Source organism: Paralichthys olivaceus, chromosome 9 (genome assembly GCF_024713975.1).
Source record: "Paralichthys olivaceus isolate ysfri-2021 chromosome 9, ASM2471397v2, whole genome shotgun sequence".
Classification (NCBI taxonomy): Eukaryota; Metazoa; Chordata; class Actinopteri; order Pleuronectiformes; family Paralichthyidae; genus Paralichthys; species Paralichthys olivaceus.
In genome coordinates, this window is record NC_091101.1 from 22,131,748 (window position 1) to 22,150,176 (window position 18,429).

General features: G+C 41.4%; 1 protein-coding gene and 1 long non-coding RNA gene across 6 annotated transcripts in view; both read left to right on the forward strand.

The window, feature by feature from the left end:
• The window catches only part of pitx2 (paired-like homeodomain 2), a 49,813-nt gene extending 40,933 nt beyond the window's left edge, over positions 1-8,880 (forward strand). For 2 of the 4 annotated variants that reach the window (XM_069531225.1, XM_020078578.2), the window contains exons 2-4: positions 1,702-1,773; positions 6,198-6,397; positions 7,232-8,880. In XM_069531225.1, the coding sequence (XP_069387326.1) occupies positions 1,728-1,773; positions 6,198-6,397; positions 7,232-7,789 (804 nt within the window). In that variant the 5' untranslated portion in view covers positions 1,702-1,727 and the 3' untranslated portion in view covers positions 7,790-8,880. Of the gene's footprint in view, positions 1-1,701; positions 1,774-5,117; positions 5,738-6,197; positions 6,398-7,231 lie in introns of those variants that run through there. The other 2 variants (XM_020078650.2, XM_020078507.2) reach the window with 2 other exon arrangements.
• Positions 8,881-9,484: 604 nt separating this feature from the next.
• LOC109624320 (uncharacterized) lies at positions 9,485-17,497 on the forward strand. Of its 2 annotated transcripts, XR_002202378.2 has the most exons (5): positions 9,485-10,304; positions 13,316-13,424; positions 14,557-14,709; positions 14,992-15,114; positions 15,246-17,497. It is a non-coding gene; the product is annotated as an uncharacterized lncRNA (long non-coding RNA). The 2 variants fall into 2 exon arrangements; XR_011243996.1 differs by having other exon boundaries at positions 14,557-15,114.
• The last annotated feature ends 932 nt before the right edge of the window (positions 17,498-18,429 follow it).

An 18,429-nucleotide genomic window follows, 5' to 3' on the forward strand; every position in this document is an offset into this window, starting at 1 on the left:
GGACCATATGGTGGAAGTTAGTCGATCCATCTCCCGGTAAAGGCTGCAGTCTCATGCTCCGTGCACTGTGCTGATTTCAGAAGTGGAGCCAGTGTGAGGCGGTGCCAGCTTTCTGTCTGCGCTGGGCCCGGTGCCATGACACTGACTCACCGATCCACTGTCGGTGCTGAGAGCAGAGAGAGTCCGTGAAGAGCAGAGGATCAGGAATGAACCAGATTAATATAAACAATTATGAATGTTAAAATACAGAAATGTGTTTCAAAACACTGCAGCATTAATGAGAATAATATTAGTAATTAACCACCATTATTATAATTATTAAAAATGTTTTACATATAGTAATTGCTGTTAATCTATAAAATATCCTAGTTATTAAATACTGCAATGTATTTATACAAGTTTATGCAATTTATCCTTTACGTGTCAGCACAATAATTATTTCACTTAAAGGCCAATTTATCATTTTATTAATCAGGCTATATTATTATTGTTTTGGTATTTTTTGCATTCTTTTATTTTTCACGTTATTTTACTATTTGTATCATTTAAGGGAGACACACGCCCCTTAACTTTAATTAAAGGTTGTTCAACTAAAACATGACAAAAATGGATCAGAACAAATGATTCGATGCTGAAATTGAAAACATCAAAATTCAGTAAAACTGCATAAAAACCAGCGGGAGTGATTCCAGCCAGTGTGACTGAAACACTGGAGGCAGCCCCTCATTAAATCTCACTGATTAGATAACACGGAGGCTCATGCGGTGACCTTACACCTGACAGCCTGACCCGCAACGTTTCATTTTGCGGGGGGGAGAGGTGCGGGGAGGTGTGGGGGTGGGGGGAAGTTGTGCAGGTATATGAGACACAACGTGTAAAACTTAACCTGGAATATCTGCATCCTTTGAATCAAAGGCAAAAAGAAAAACCCCTCACAGATGATGTAGAGCAGGTGAAGAGAAGAAGTGAGGAAAATGGTTAACAGCATGACTGCATGCAAATTCCCCCCGACTTGAATTATCATAAGCAAACAGTGTGAGCCTGGGCTAATAAAACCCCATCTGTGTAACTTCATATCGAGGTAGTATGAGGGCTGCGATAATGAATTTTGTAATATCCCAGCGACAGACATCTCAATCAGACTCTAATCCCGTGATTTCCACCGCACTTCCAAGCGGCTGCAGGCTGCACCGAAAACACAAGATGTGGCTCAGGCCAAACACGACGGCTTTTCTACAATATACAAATCTGAGCGATGCGCAAAAAGAAATCTGACGCTGGAGGGAAAATACAGAACAATGCACGAGCGATAAAATGTAGTTTTAGTCTTTTAGTTTAGATTATTCATTTTTCTACAAATAAAAATAAACTTGTTTCCACTCATTTGTTATTGCGTAAAATCAAATTAGGTGTCAAACACACGTGTTGTTCTCTGCTGGGGAATTAAATGAGTCACTGAGGCATTGCTAATAAAAAGGTGCAGAACAGATAGACTCGTCAAAATGTACATTTCTGCAACTACAGTTCAACAGCTGACATCCAAACTGTGGATTCTGCATTTAAATACTCAACTCACTCATGTCTCTTTCATTTTCCTCATGCAACACTTCTCACTTTTGAATTTAAGGCCTTATAACTCCACATTGATTGTGTGATTTCAAGTCTAAATGCGACTCTTCTGTCTGTTTTTTTCTTTCTCAGAAGCAGTTTCCAACAAATTTGCCATAATGGACTCCCACTGCCGCAAACTGGCGACCACCTGCGCGCAAATAGGTGAGTGTCTGATCCATGGGAATCGATGTGATGCGTTTTCGTCCACGAGAAAACCGGAGGCTTTGAAAGCATTATGGTTTTAAATGTCAGATCTGCCTGGAAATGAATGAGAAGATATTAACACGTAATATAAATGTGTATCAGCATTTTTCTCATCAAACCTGGTTATTAATAAAAGGGAGTCATCTATTTACTATAGTGTTTAGGTTAGGATAAATGTACTGAGGAGAAAAAACTACAAGAACAAGTATTTTTGATATCCCCTGATAAGTAAGGTAATAATTACAACAATAATAACAATAATAATAATAATAGCACCTTTAAATGTGGCTTCAGTCTTAAAATCTGATTGAAATAATATCATATCATATGTCATTTACTTTTTTGTCAGGTTTATTTTACAAATAAAAATCTTAAATTAAAATGTTAAAGTACACCGATTTCTCCAGAAGAAGAAAAAACAATCCTCACAAAATGGGAAATTATTTAATTGTATTCATTATATATATATATATTTAAACTATTTTTTAAAAAGCTGCTTTATGTGAATGTTCAACAGATAATTTTAGTAGTTTGATGTGTGGTGGGTCTCAGGTAGTCTTGGTCTTTGGTGATGTGGAGGGCTGATTGGGGGGGGGGGGGGTGTTGGTCCAGGTTGTTTTCTGTCTTAGGGGGACACCTGGCGGCCACATGTGGGACATGCAGCTGCAGAGTTGCACGGGAAGCATGCAGAAAAAGCACTGAGCATCATCACCCTAGAACGATTTAATAAGGAAGATATTTGATGCAATTAAAACCTGTATGATTATTAATGAATATAAAAGCATTTAATTTGGAGTTTAAAGGACTTTTGTTGCAACAAAGCTGCAGGAAAACACATGAGGCTCAAATCTAATTCTCATTCCAAAATAACGTCCCTCCGGGGGGAAAGAAAATTAACAAGATAAAGCTGGAATCCTGCATTTAAATGTGGGATTTATTAATTATTCTTCTCTGGAGACGGGAAATCACATCAAGTCTTGTTAGGGAGGTAAACGAATAACCGATAACTGATCATTCTGCTCCATTCGTCCAGCGTCGATGTGGGACAGAGCGCAGTCAGGACATAGCTGCACACGGTGAGCGATCATTGATTATGAATTATAAGAAAATAAAAATAAAAGAGGTGGAGGATGATGCAGAGGCGTCAACCACACGCTGCAGTAAAATATGCAGCGCTCGTTCGATCGACTCCGGGGACAGAAAAACTAAATGTATAACGGAAACTCATTCGTGAGGAGGAATATACTAATGGAGGAATGTGATGTCAAACCTAATCCTATGTAAAAAGCCCGCTCGTCTCCTCCTGTATTGACTGAATCGCTAATTAATGGCCCTCTATGACAGAGGCCTGCTGCGCGTAGTAATCCGCAGAAGAGAGATAAAGCATTCACAAGGTAGAAATGAAGAGGAGACCGATAATCCACTTCAGGTTTAGTAGCGTTGCAGTGGAGGGAGAAGAAGAAAGAGCAACACGCTGTTTACTGACGGACACGAAATAAATACACACAAGATGTGATGTTACTGTTCTTAATTTTAAGGTTTTTAAATAGATATTTATAAGATGTATATTATAAATAGGCCTCAATTATGTTTTTCATTTAATTTTCTCTCAAGAGGATGTTGGCAATGTTTGATGATATGATGCATTTATAAAATAATGTGTTGGTGGTGATACATATATGTCAAAATTGAAAAATATATGAACGACCATCATTTTAAAAACTTGCATCATCTAAACAGAATTACTCACACATGTTCAAAACAAGGGTTTATTGGTTTGTTTGTGTGTGTGTGTGTGTGTGTGTGTGTGTGTGTGTGTGTGTGTGTAGTCTTTGGTTTGCTGGTCTTTATATATCAGGGGCTTTTGCGGGATTAGACCACTAACTTCTTAACATCGCCGATTCCAAATGGCCACGTGGATCAGGGACGTGTGTGATGATCTAATGATGATATCATAGTGTTATATGGAGTAAGAGAAAATGTATAGAATATCACCAGCCTGCATATTTAAGCACATTTTTCCACTTGCACTGTTGTGAATCTGCGTAATTACGCAGCCTCATCTCTGTAAAAACAGCTCCACGGCTCCTCACCTGTCACAGAGCTGACACCCCCCACCACCACCTTGAAAATTAAACTCACCTCTGTTTGATTAAACGTGTTTACTTTGCCTTTAGACAAGTCACAATCTTTAGGGACTCAAAATAAAAATCACTGCACATCAGCTCCAACTCATTAAAAGTCCTTTTCCAGAAATTCTTAGGCAAATGAGAAGCTTATCAGATTAAAAAGAGAGAAAACACGCAACAGGAGAGCTCCCTGGCTGAGGGGTCCAAACGCACAGCGAGGACAGAGATCCAGTTAAGCACTCTGATGAAGTAATCCGTCGTCAACAAACCCGAGTGTGCGCGGTTAACTGCGGCTCCGCTGGGGTTGATTTAATGGATATGTGAACCTTAACTCTGGGGAGGTCAAGAGGATGGCCTCATTTGACAACTATATGACTGACAATGCTTTTTCCCCCCCCTGCGCGTAACTGGGGATGTGGAGACCAGTGAACCACCACAGCTCAGATGGGTCAAAGTTTTTGGACAATATTTTACAACATTCATCTCCTGAAGTGTCAGAGGATTAGAGCTCCAGAGGGGGGGGGGGGGCACTTAAACTGAATTTGTTGGTTGCTTTTCACATCCTCTTTAACTTCTTTTATCTTGGATGAACATGTGGAATTCTGGGGTTAGGGTGAGCCGCACCAGCTGCACATGTGCTCGTTTTAACATACTGTACATGTCTGGTAGTTAGCGTCAGTTGACAAGTGCGCACAGAGTTTGGAGCAGGCAGGCCTGGACCCCCTCCCTTTGAGGCTACATTTACACCCCCCCCCCCCCCCACTTCGTCCTGTCACGGCGCCATTCCTTTGTATGTTGTTTGATATTCGGTGCGCATCTTTATTTTCCTTCTTTGCGCTTTCAGTACAATCCTCTCAGTGCCTCGCTTTATCCACATTGAGTCCCTGAGTAAACTGCAGTGACAGAAGGACTGTGAGCACGCGGCTCAGCTCGGGTATCAATAGAACTGCGTCGTTTTGCTGGGCCACTGGACCCATCTCATAAAACAATGCCAAACTGTGTTATTTTCATTTTTATTTGGTCTTGAGCTGCTGCGCAAAGGCACCTCGGAGCGCCGCGGGTGCACCGTGCGTCCCAGCTCTCTTTACATGCTTTTATTTGGAACAGAAAAATAAGCGGCCAGCCCGGCATTACGCATTGGCAGACATATCTCGTTTCTGCGAGCTCCGGTTGGTCGGGCACACTGTCATATCCACATGCATGCGCCTGTCAGAGGAAATCTGGGCGGGCGTAACGTGGTGACGTGGAGGTCTGGATAGAGACGCAGTTGGATGGGCAGTGCGCAGGCAACAGCTGAAATGAACACAGAGCGGTGTGGTGTGTGTATGCCTCTGGATCTAATATCACCTACCTGTCCTTGTCACTCTGATACTCAGCAGAGGTAGCCGCTGTTCACCACCGATGCCATGGCAGCGCTCAATGGCCTATTTTAAAGCATTTATCAGCTCAAACACAACGAGGGGTTTCCACTCAGCCGCAAGAGGAACCGCGCTGCTGTGCGTATTTTGGAGAGCTGCTGAACACATTCCGCAGTCGGACTTTCCGCTCATCCTTCCAGTACTGAAAGGGACTTAATCTGCTTTTTGACAACCAGTGGTGCGATATTTTGCCGATGAACTCTATGAGGGATCCATTAAACACAGACCACCACCACACAGGGAATAAACTTGCCTCCACGCACTACACGGCTCTGGCGATGGCCTCTAGTTTACAGCCGCTGCAGCGGTCTGTGGACTCTAAACACCGGCATGAGGTGCACACCGTGTCGGACACTTCCAGCCCGGAGTCTGTCGGTAAGAGCCGCCCGGGGTGCAGATGTTCTCAGCAAGGAGTCGCAGATGTCTCCAAACAAAAGATGGCTCCCGGTTTTACATGCATGCAGATAGAAGATTACAGCTGTTATTTTACTCGGATAGTTAGTTTTCACTCTGGCCTGAGTGTGTGTGTGTGTGTGTGTGTGTGTGTGGTGTTGTAGTGACAAGTTTCCGTGCCATGTAAATGGAGCAGAGCTTTTCTTATGTTAAATAAAATAAGTCTCAATGTCAACATGGAATTAGAAGATTAACACAGATCCAATAAAACGAAGGCAGCACAAATTTCAGACCATGAAACGTGGGGTTATTTTATGAATCGGAGTCGGAACAAACAGCTCAACAATTTCCCAAGAGGGTCGTGGATTCAGGGTTTTATTTTCTGTAGCAATAAAGGCCTTTAATCCATTGAACTAAAGTAACTGTGCTCTCCTCTCCACAGAAAAAGAAAAGAACCAGAATAAAAACGACGACTCCTCGGATGACCCTTCGAAAAAGAAGCGGCAGCGGCGGCAGAGGACTCACTTCACCAGCCAGCAGCTGCAGGAACTGGAGGCCACTTTCCAGCGGAATCGCTACCCGGACATGAGCACGAGGGAGGAGATAGCCGTGTGGACCAACCTCACAGAGGCCCGGGTCAGGGTGAGTAAGTCCCCTGGGTATAAACAAAAACAATTCGTGTGGATAATTTTGCGTAATTCGTGCCAATTGTCCGGTTTAACTACAAATATCCTGGACGTTAGTATTTTTACGCACGGACGCCAATCTTTGCGCACGGCTGAAATTTCCAAGAAAATAATTAAGGACATAATTTTAGCTAAAAAAAACAAATAATCTGACTTTTGTTTAAATAAACTACTTGTTCAAGCTCAAATTAATTACACTGTATATGTTTATCTAATAAACTAAATATAATTACATGACGCAAAATAATACATTTTTGGTACAAATTAATTTGTGGGTCTGCAGACTTCACTCTTTTCAGTAATTTTACAATAAAACAGGAAAAAACGAGCTGTTTGTTATTTGCCTGTTGAGGTGTACCAACACATTATTGACGTTAACAGTTTGAGTCGGTGACAGATACCAGTCGTGTTCGCCTGTTCGTGTGAAAGAGGTGCAAAGCTTGTATTTTGCGATTGACGCCCTGGTGTGGTGTGCTGGAGGTCAGTGTGTTTGTGGAAGCCTGCAGGGGAATACACATCCACGCCACATTAGGATGGTGCAGTGACAGGCCGGTGTGTATTCTCCTCAGATAAGAGACACAGTCAAAGCGGATTAATGAAGCCTGTTTGGATTTACGCACGGTGATTATTTAGGAAAAAAGGGATTAATTGAACATAAAACTTTATAAACAATTACAAAATAATTAAGTATGTTCACACAAAGATAATGTGCATAGAGATATTGAGGTTTTAATTGATAATTCATCTTCAAAAATAATTTTCTAACATTTTCTAATTTTCTTTATTCTAGGTTTGGTTCAAGAACCGGAGAGCCAAGTGGAGGAAACGGGAAAGAAACCAACAAGCCGAGCTTTGCAAAAACGGCTTCGGCCCTCAGTTCAACGGACTCATGCAGCCCTACGAAGACATGTACCCCAGCTACACGTACAACAACTGGGCCGCCAAGGGCCTCACCTCGGCCTCCTTATCCACCAAAAGCTTCCCCTTCTTCAACTCCATGAACGTCAACCCCTTGTCCTCGCAGACCATGTTCTCGCCGCCCAACTCCATATCCTCCATGACTTCCAGCATGGTGCCATCGGCGGTGACGGGCGTGCCGGGCTCCAGCCTCAACAGCCTCAACAACTTGAACAACCTCAGCAACCCGTCGCTCAACTCGGGGGTCCCCACGCCGACGTGCCCCTACGCGCCGCCGACCCCTCCTTACGTGTACAGGGACACTTGTAACTCCAGCCTGGCCAGCCTGAGACTGAAAGCCAAGCAGCACTCGAGTTTTGGATACGCCAGTGTGCAGAATCCGGCGACGAATCTGAGCGCTTGCCAGTACGCCGTGGACAGACCCGTCTAATACCAACCTGCACTGCCAAAAACGACCACCCTAACAAGTCATCAAAGGCTGTAGTGGCGTGATTTTGCGCGTAATTTGGGTGAGGAAATCTGGTTTTTACTTTTTTTCATGCCTTTAGGGAAATTCCTCCATCGACTGGCATCTTAGTTGGAATGCTGCATTATTTTTGGCCCTTGTTTCTTTCCTCACCATATCGCCACTTGCCCGTTGAACATTCCCCAACATTAAAGAACCCTGTGAGATTATCCACCCGCTCCCTGTTGTTAGATTTAATTTTATTTCAGCAGGAAAATAAGATTTGATGGTTGGCTTGTTATGGTGGTCATTTTTTGCAGTGTGTGCGTGTGTGTGTGTGTGTGTGCGTGTGGGTGTGTGTGCGTAATCACAAACAGCCGGCCACAGGAACAAGAGACTACTACAACTACTTTTTAGTTTTTTCATTTTTTCCAAAAAGAAAAAGGGCACTAGAGACTGAACCACTGAATCAAGCTCAGCTCCGGGAGTATTTAGGTTTATCCCCCTTCGATGAGTCCGGGCCTGTTTCACACTGCGCCACCGTCAAAAAGAAGAAAAAACACAAGCCTGGTTCATTTTCATAAAACTCCTCATGAGGGTTATTTTCTTTTTCTCTGGACGTTAAATGTTGACTGAAAAAAAAGGTTGTATATATATATTTGAACTATCATCTCCTGTTTGTCGAGGGGAATGCGCTTTAACCCTCCAAGTTTCTCTCCAGGTTCAATTTATCAACGCATGTGGAAAAACTAAAACAACAAAAAAAAATAAAACCCTAAAAAGGAATCATGTTTTGCTTGCAAACAAAAGGGAATGTACATACTAAAACGCACCAGTTGTGTGTTTCTAACATATTATAAATTTATTATTAATGTCTGTGTGAATATCGATTTAGAATAGCAATTCTGGACTTAAAAAAAAAAAAAAAAGACGCATCAAAAATGTTCCTGCGACAAATTATTTGGTTTTTGCTCTGTGTATACTATTTGGTACGGAATTATGTTTCTCTTTTTTTTCCAACATCCAAAAAAACTATTGTGTTTTATTTAATGGAAGTAAATATATTGTTCAAAAACATTCTGCTGTTATTGAATCTTTGTGTTGCTTTAGTGGAGTGCAGGCCAGTGACAGTCTGTCTATAGTCTTTCGATTATGTGAGGTGCTTGTGCCGCCTAATCTATAGAGGAAAACAATGGGACCGCTCCAATACACATAGCAGCGAGATGCTCCGTCAGATTAACTGCTGAATACATGTCTCGGGCCTCGGCTGGTCACTGGTGCTTGAAATAACACGGGAATCAACAAACAGGAGTTGGACCACACAACAACGACAAGAGTCCATTAGAGTCAGTGGGGTTTTCTCTCTCCCTGCATGTGTCTGAGATTCTCTGAAGTGGATCATTAGAAAAGGCGCAATAATGCACACTGCAGTGAATTTATGTTTAAATTTTAAAGGGAATTTAGTTCAATTAAATTGTCCAAATTGTGTGAATTTAATGTAGAAATGTAAAAGATTTTAATGAACCGTTAGGACAATTTGTCATAATAGTTTGTCCCACATCTTTACGCAGCCTCACACGCGCTTCTATCCGCCTTCCTTCTGTAACTTTGCCACATTACGAGTTATGGTGACGCATAATGCGCCAAAGCAAAACAAAAAGGAAACTATCTCTGATTCACAAGCTTAAGCAAACAAAGCTCAAACACACACACACACCCACGAAGGTATGCGGGGCGATGCTGACAGTGGGAGGCGGAGGTGGGGGACAAGTTGGAGATTCGTGGCCGCAGGGAGAGTCGCAGACACCGGGGAGGAAGCACCGCCATGCCCCCTCTTGCAGAAAGAAAGAGCCAGATAGATAAAGTCTGGGTTTGCAGCCTGAGCAGCAAGCGATCAGCTCCATAATGTGCACCATGAGTTGAATTGTTCCGTGTGATTATATGAATGTGTCATTACCATTAAAATAACCGGGATCTTCTTTTTTTTAAGTAAAAAAAAAAAAAAGCGATGGCAGCCTCTTGTTGGAGCTGATTTAGGAGCTGGTGTCAGGCTGGAAGAGGCCCGAGGTCATTTCTGGAAGGGGGGGGGGGTATTATGAAGAGAAATAAATCAGACTTTGTCCAAATTGTTTTCATAAAAAACAACAAACACCCACGAGATTCCCTGCAGCCACAATCACATTCTCTCTCTCTTTAAAAAAAGAAAAAGAAAGAAAAGCTGCGGCCTCTTTTCCTTTTTTTTTTTTTTTTCCCCTTGTGTCACCTTCTGATGGAGCCGGTAACGCGGGGCAATAATCAGCTGACAGGAGGGGGGGGATAAGCCTCGGCTGCTGTATAGGGACGAATACGCAAGTCTGCAGCCTCAATACACATCCGCACAATCAACATGTGGACAGGGGATGACCCTGAAGAGGAGGCTTCAGTGGGAAATGTTCATTTGGCTGAAACGGCGCACAGGACTGCAGACCTTTACCCCCCTCTCCTCTCCAGCCTGCACAAGGTAAGAGCTTATTAAAGTTTAAATGGGGGAAACAACATGGAGTACACTTAGCTGCTGGGGCTGCATGTGCACTTTAACTATCGATCTCTGCAGAGAGAAGGGAGGATTTTGTTTGTGCCATGGCTGCATTTGATCAGAAATCCATTATGAATTCGCACACTGTTGTCATCTTGTGCGTAAAACCAAGTTTGGGTCAGAGCAAAAACATCTGCAGGTTAAACAACACCAGAGAAACACACTCAATAAAACGGCAGACTCGTGTAGTTCATGTTCCAACAAAGATGTAATTCTCGCTACATGTTTAAAGCAAATTTATACTTCTCCTCCCACCTCTCGGTTTTCGCACATGCACCTAAAACGCACAAGTACATCTTGATGTGAGATTTGTTCCGCCAGCGTGATTAAAAATAAAACCCGATGAAACACACACACACCGACACACACAGAACCGACGCTGCAGCTTTCACCTCCACTCCGATGGGAATTCAAATAAAAAAGCGAGCGAGTGCAAATATCCAAACATGTATCGTTACAGGCTTTAATCTGAATAATTAACAAGCTGTCAGTATTCATGAAGCGGCACCTGAACATCCTGCATGCGATGAATCAGGGAGCGTGTTCTGCTAATTACACGCTGATGAGGCCTGGATTTCTACTGTTGCATGTTCTCAAACACGTTAACACCTTTTGCATGAGACACATGAACTCACACATAAATAAAGATAGTTTTGATACAAATATAAACAGCACAGGCCTAAAAGTTTAAATCACACACATGGAAATAGTTACAGATATTAATGTGTTATGAATGGACAAACTGTGCCAGACTTGCAAAAAAGGTTTTAGATTATGCACTTCAAGAATGAACTCGTCCAGAGAGTACCAGGTTATTTAGTTTAATCTTTAAGTAATAAAAGGAAGAGTGGCACATGTGCTGAATTCAGATGCTTCAGATACATGGAGGTTAATTTTGATGTAATAGTAATGAGGCAAAAGGGAAAAATTAAAATCACAACACAGCAGGAATTCCTTTCTGACAGAGCAACTTCAAAATCTCAAAGGTCTCAATTGAAATCAGCAATTTTCAGGTTTTTAAAAGCTCGTTTGTTTTCTACAAGTCAGATTTATTTTCAAATAATGTCCACGTGTTTCCTTCTTAAAAACACATATACCAAATAAACATGGTGCACATGGAAATACGTATACACACAGCCGCATGTGTAGTATTCCACTTATATTAGGACAATATACACATCCTCATAGATTCTTCTGTAGGTTTCATATAAGAATTAAATAATGAAAATGCATAAAGATGCACGTCTCTTATATTCCATCATACACGCCTGTACACACTCACTCGCATGTAGCAAGGTATTTTATTTACAGACAAATATACATCCGTCCATCCTCATATATCCTTCTAGATATGTTGTATAAATGAATTGAATACTAGAAATGAAAAGAGATACACCATACTTACGTACATAAATACACACGTGTATGAGAATGTGTAGGATTCAGCAAGATATTTAATTTAAAGACAAATATATATCATATCCGTATCCATCTAAATATTACTCACATAAGAACTGAATAATGGAAACGTATAGAGATACACCTTTCTTGTATCTCCACCAATTTACATACAAATGTACACACGCGCACACTTACATTCTTAAATATCCTTCATATGTTTAACATAACAATTGAATAATGGAAATGTATAGAGATACATCTCTCTTAAATCCCAGTATACTTATAAAATCATACACACGCTTGCATGTATTCAGCAACGTATTTTATCTGAGGACTAAACTCCCTCCATACACATGAGAATTAAATTGCTACACATGCTACCTCCAGACACTCTCCTCTCCTCTCCGTCCCCTCTAAGTGCAGCAGAGAGGACTCCTCTGTGTCTGGGGGAGGTGGGTGGTTGTGGCTATGGGGGTTTGGCTCTGGACCAATGGCGGCCCAGCGGCCTCAGCTAAAGGTCACATGGTCTGACCTCACACATTCTCACCCTCACCTAAGGCCCGAGGAGACGTTCCTCCATAACAAGACGCATGACCGTCCACCTCTGAGCGGAACTCACACGACGTCGTCTCTAATTCTGACCTGCTCGCTTTGTTTCCACGGCATCGACGAAAGATAAATTGTAGAATTTGCTTTTTATTCACTGTAACAACATTCACATTTGTTTGCAGAATGTAAAAAAGGGAGGGAAAAAAGTATGTCTTTGCCTTGAGCTTGTGCTTTGTGTGAAAATATTGACTCGCTGGTTCATTTCTGCCTCCATGCTTGAGAATCGCCACACACGCATTACTTCTTCAATGCTGCGTGCATCTTGAGTGTACGTGTGTGCATCCTGCATGCATACATGTATGTATGTGAACATGTGCGTGCAGATGTGTGTATGAGCTCCTCTCGCAGTGGGGGCTCAGTGCTGTTTGAGGGCAGGCGTCTGGCCGGAGCGTGTGAAAGCAGATAACCAGGGCGAATTTCATGACGCACACACTTCCTGCTCACTGAAGTTCTATTAAAGAAAGATGAAAACAAAACACACATCTGAGATGTTTTCTCTGCAAATCAATTTCTGCACATTAAGCATGCTGGAAAGATCAGCAGCACGGCTCTCATAGACCTTGAAATAGGGAGGGGAGGGGGGGAGAAATGATCCATCAGGAGAGACTCGTGAAACATACCCAGGGTTAAAAAAATCTTTACGAATACAGTTTACCTGTAGGTGTCACGTATATTTCGCCATGTGAGAGGCAGCTTTTCAGGAGCCTGGGTGGGGACGTTTCAAAAGCTCAGTTGGCATCTTTAGAGGGAAAAAGTGAACATCAGTCATCGTAGGTGGGGTGAAAATGTTGAAGGAATCTCGGAGGCATTTTGCCCTCTGAGGTACCCGAGTGGAAAAAACAAATACGTAAAAATAGAAAATGCACTTAACACCTAGTTTGCTCCTGGAGCTCTCTTATGTGTGTGTTCTTGTGTGTGTGTGGCAGGTTATTGCAGAAGAAGAAAAGCTTGCATGCTCAAACTCCTCTGGATAAAAATGCCATTCAAGTGGTATTATGCAGCATTAAGGTCGACGTACAGCTGCAAGAAAAAACGGTAATCCTGTATTATGTTCTGTGTGGATCATATGAAACACATCCTATATTCTTTTTTATTCAGATCCTATCCACAAATGAATTGTACATAATCTATGGAAAATTATAAAATGCATAGAAACTACGTATAATTCCGAAAAACAGGCAGCCTGCAGGCACACCAGCCGCCTGAAGTCTTCCTCATGCCTCTTCATGTTAACCTGACAAGTCTAAAGCTGCTAACATTTTAGCCTTATCTGAAGCATCGTGTTCAGACACCTTCAGTTTACACAGTCTGCCCCAGATGGCATCTCTCAGCACTGTTTTCTTTAGGCCTGTCATCTACTGTAACGTTAATTGACGTTTACCTCTGCTCACCGCTGTCAGCCACCCGGAGTCTGCGTCTGACGAGCAGCCTGGCAGCACAGTTTTCTCAGGCTCTGACTTCAAGATAGAAAATTACACCTGAGCACTTGTGTTTGTTTTAGCTCCCCCCCCTCCTTTCTTTCTATTTTGTGTTGGAAAATGTGTTTTTCTTTCACACGCAGAGCGAATCAGAAAAAGACATTTGTTGCTTCTCAGTTGATGCGAGTGAAATCCTGCCAGTCCGCCTCGTTGATGACAATAACCCTCATTTAAACTCTTAGAACATGATTAATCTGTTTTATGCTTCAATCAGACACTGTATAAAAATTGGAAGACATACAAATAATTCAGAAACTAAGGGTTTGCAACCCTTTGCAAGGTTAGTCCCAAAGGACACAAAACCCCAAACCATACAGAGTTGATGTCATGTACTCAAAACACTGATCTGACTCCAGCTGTGCAAACATCTTTGGGCATAAAATGCACAACATTATAGAGAGGACCACTTAGAGAGAAGCTTTACATCACATATTCCTGCCTGATGCCACAAAAACAACCTCTGAGCTTTCATGTGATCCAGTTATGGAAGGAATAAGAAAGAAAAGGGGACATTTAATATCATTAAAATCATTAAACATGACATTTAACATCACACGTGTGCTTCACATCATTGAACCACTTCAGCTCAGTGCAGAGTCGCTGCAGGATATTGAGGAAACTTTGGAAATTGTGTCTTTTGTTGGCGAGGCAAACATCTTTTGATATTTCTATCACACTTGCATTTGCAGATTCAGCATTTCTTCCAGTTCAAACAATCACGTGGGAAGTCAACTTTAAAATCTGGCCACCAGCAACTCAAATCTGGAAAATCACCAACTCTGCACTTAAACACTTCTGTTGCTGTAGTCCTGACTGCAAAGAAACACAAATCCTGAAACAAGGTAGAATACAGCAGATATAACTCATGTTAAATTGTTTGTTACTTTCCACCTGATTTAAATAATTTCTTTTAACCTGCCTTGTGTTTAATCAGTGTCAGACTGAGCTGAGTGACGTCCAACCGTCCAGCAGTCGATTGCATTAAAAGGAGGAAAACGTTGCTTATTAACAAACAAACGTCTGCAGGAAACAGGCTGTTTCTCACATGATGTACTCCTCTGTGTTTGTGTTATACTGCATGTGACCTGAGATCAACGAGCTTTTCCCTCCTCTGTTTCCATCAGAGCCTGTTGCTGCTTGTGTCCGTCCTGCCAGCAGCAGCTTGTGGTTGGAGACCAACTATAATTCAACATGTAACTCCATCCACAGACGTCGAGCAAAACATAGAAGCTGCCTGCTTAGTCATTGTAAGAGGTTTGCTCCTCGTAAAATATTGTATTTATTTGGCTTGCTCCTTTATAAAAAGTTGCAAGTTCCAGTTTTCCTGCAGCAGATATGGAGCAATGCTTTTACTTCAATTTCTGTCATTCGATTTCAGCTCCAGTGGTTTCAACAGATGTCAGATTTTCTCTTCTGTGGACGAGCAGCTGTTTGAAACAAGCAACAACTATATACAAACGTTACACTGAGACGTCTGTTACTGTTTACGATGACATAAACATTGATTGCCTGCTTCATTTTTCTCATTCTAATTCGGCCTGTTATTTGAACTATGCATTAATATTATTGTTTTATTGCAAATCTCTGTTTATTATTATATAATCACATCGTTTATTAAGTTTGAATTCCGTGACGTTTTTATATTCCATGTTATAAAATTATATATTCCCCATTTGCATTGATGGTTTTCACCTGTTTCTGACATCGTATAAGACGACAGTCACCATTAACGACCAGGGACCGCAGTGAAGTGTAAAATAACGCTCCGCCTGGTGTACCTGGTCGCTCTGCACCTCTCCAAGCCTGCAGCACTTCCAGCCCTACAAGGACAGACGGAGAGGAGAGCGACTTATTGGATTCGATTCCCACCCAGCAGTGACTTATACGCTCAACCTATATGTCACAGATGGCAGGATTTCAGTGTGGCTGATATAGGAAACCCACTAAGAAGTATTGATCTGTGCAAGATCTGCTCCCTCTGCCTGATCTCCACAGGATCTGAACATATGCAGAGAGCTGCAGGGGAGAGGAGCCGCTGGAATCTCACTCTGTACCAGAAAACACTCAAGTATTAATATTCAGCTTCACAAAAATATTTTATTCTTTATCTTAACTGTCTCTGATGAGTATCTGCAGAAGAAACCAATGTTCTTCACCTTTTCAGAATCAGGGGTATAAATAATAAATAAATGTTATTAACAAATACTGTTAACATTAATTCAGAATTGATTATGACTTGTGGTTTTAATTTCAGAACTTAAAGTTCTGTCATTGACATGTTCTGCCAGGAGAATTATAATAAACAACATGTCTCAGTATCGTAGATTTCCATGACAGACAAGAAACAACTTGATTATTCAGATCTCAGAATAATCCAATAGATATATAGATAGTCACTATGATGTTAAACATTTTTGCAGAGAAAACAATTGTTTGAATGTAGTTGCAGTTTTTTCATCCTGTTAAATAAAAACAACCTATTTTGTCTTAGTTTGATTTCCAGTGATTTGCTGTTAATTCTGCTGCCAGAGCAAGTCCATACATCACTAACACAGTATCTGTGTGTGCGTGTGTGTGTGCGTGTGTGTGTGTGTGTGTCCCTCAGACAGTTTTAATCTCTGATAAGACAGTCACGTCCATCTTTGTCGTCTGCCATGTAAACTCTGGTGGAAAGCGACCTGCTGCCTGCTCCTCCAGGTCTCCACGGCTCCCCTTCATTACCGCGCACGGTGGGAGAGCCAGAGCGCACGGTGTGGTAATCCCTGCTGGATGGTGTCACCATATACTGTCATTAATGATCACACACAGACACACACACACACATTTATGCAGGGCCAGGATTGGCTGAGAGATTAATGGTTACAGCAGCAGCATCATGTTGTAGATGACAGCTACAGGTTTATATCTCTGCAGGTTATGGTCGCTCAGCTCATCCTCCTCTGTAGGAAGCTACAGACATGCATTACTCTGTTGTTGGGGATATAGTGTGTGTTACACTGTTGTGTTGTTTGATGCCATTGTTTAATATATGGGGATTTGTGCAGGGAAATTACCCTTCAAATTTATTTTGTGTTTTTTCTTTATTGTGAACCCCCTAAAACAGAGCTAAGTATACGAGTTGCTTCTTTAACAGACTGTTCATCCACTTTATCTGAATTGTATCTAGAGGCCAGAAGTTGTAAAATCATAATGAAATAAATTTACAACATTAAAACCAACAGGGAGAGAAGTCAGTAAAAAAAAAAGGTTTGTGCAGCAGAAATAAATTAATCTACTTATCTCAGGATCTGCCAGATATATTTCACGACCCCTAGAGGGCAGCCTCAGCACTGCAGTAAGATTTGGGTTTTTACGTTATTGTTCTTACATTTTACTAAATTACATCGGTTTGTGATAAAATAAGATTTACTATATGCTGAGATTACTAACTATATGTAACAGGAACATGAGCTGCTGAAATGCATCTACCTAGATGATGTGTAATTGTAAATGTTATATTATTAAGAAGCCATTTAATGTAATGTTCATCTAAATATTACATTTCTTAGATTAGAATTTGTTCGTATTGAATTGTCATTTGCAATAATCTGGCTCCAAGTTTTGTGATGTTTCTGTTAACAAAAAATATTATTTTTATTAAATATAAACCCAGGGTTGTAAAATTAAATTATTTCTCCACAGGGTTGTGACTCAAAGTTGTTAATGTTGTTTTCTTGATGATTTGTCAGTGAACGCACCACCACCATTTATCCAGGCTTGTAATTAGACCACATGATCCAGCAGAGGGCGCCATAGACAACTCAATTGATTAAAACAAAATTAGCTCCTGAGATACTGAAGTGATTTATCTTCTGTTTTGAAAATTAAACCTCATGCTTGATTCCAGTAGAAAGGAATACATAACATCCATGATATTACTATGCTGTAGATTTCCTCAATATCTACCAACTGCACAGTTTGATCATTCATACCATTTCTCATTGTCTATAATTACATATTCCTTAAATTTATCCTGATAACTTCAGGACTTGTTAAACCATTAAAACATTTTTTATCAGTGGATCATTAGCTTTCTTTAGGCAAATAGCATCTTTAATTTAACGGTGATCGTACAGATTTCCAAGGTCAAGAAACATAAACAAAAACAAGGTCAAGCAGACGCATCAAGTGAGAAAGAAAAATGGCAGAGAAACTAAAACTGTGGGTCGCCTCCGTGAGTCTGACGTGACACTGGCTCTGTATTCTCCTCAATTTATGAGGCATCATGGCGGGTAATGAAGCAGAAAGGTCAGGGGGAATTTGTTTTCATCCGCTCTAAACCAATAGGTCAGATTTCCACTTTCCACACCACAACTCTGTGACTGCAGCTGCTGCCCTTTTGGTTAAAACAATACATTCACCTCAGCCACTCATACATCATATCACCAATTCTCCATCTTATTGGCAATGTCACACACAGTGCTGCTGGGGGATATTATAGAATAGATTTACTGCTGCTCGACAGCCTCGGATATGATATGAACGGCCGTGTAATGTAAGCCATACATTATGAATCCAATTTG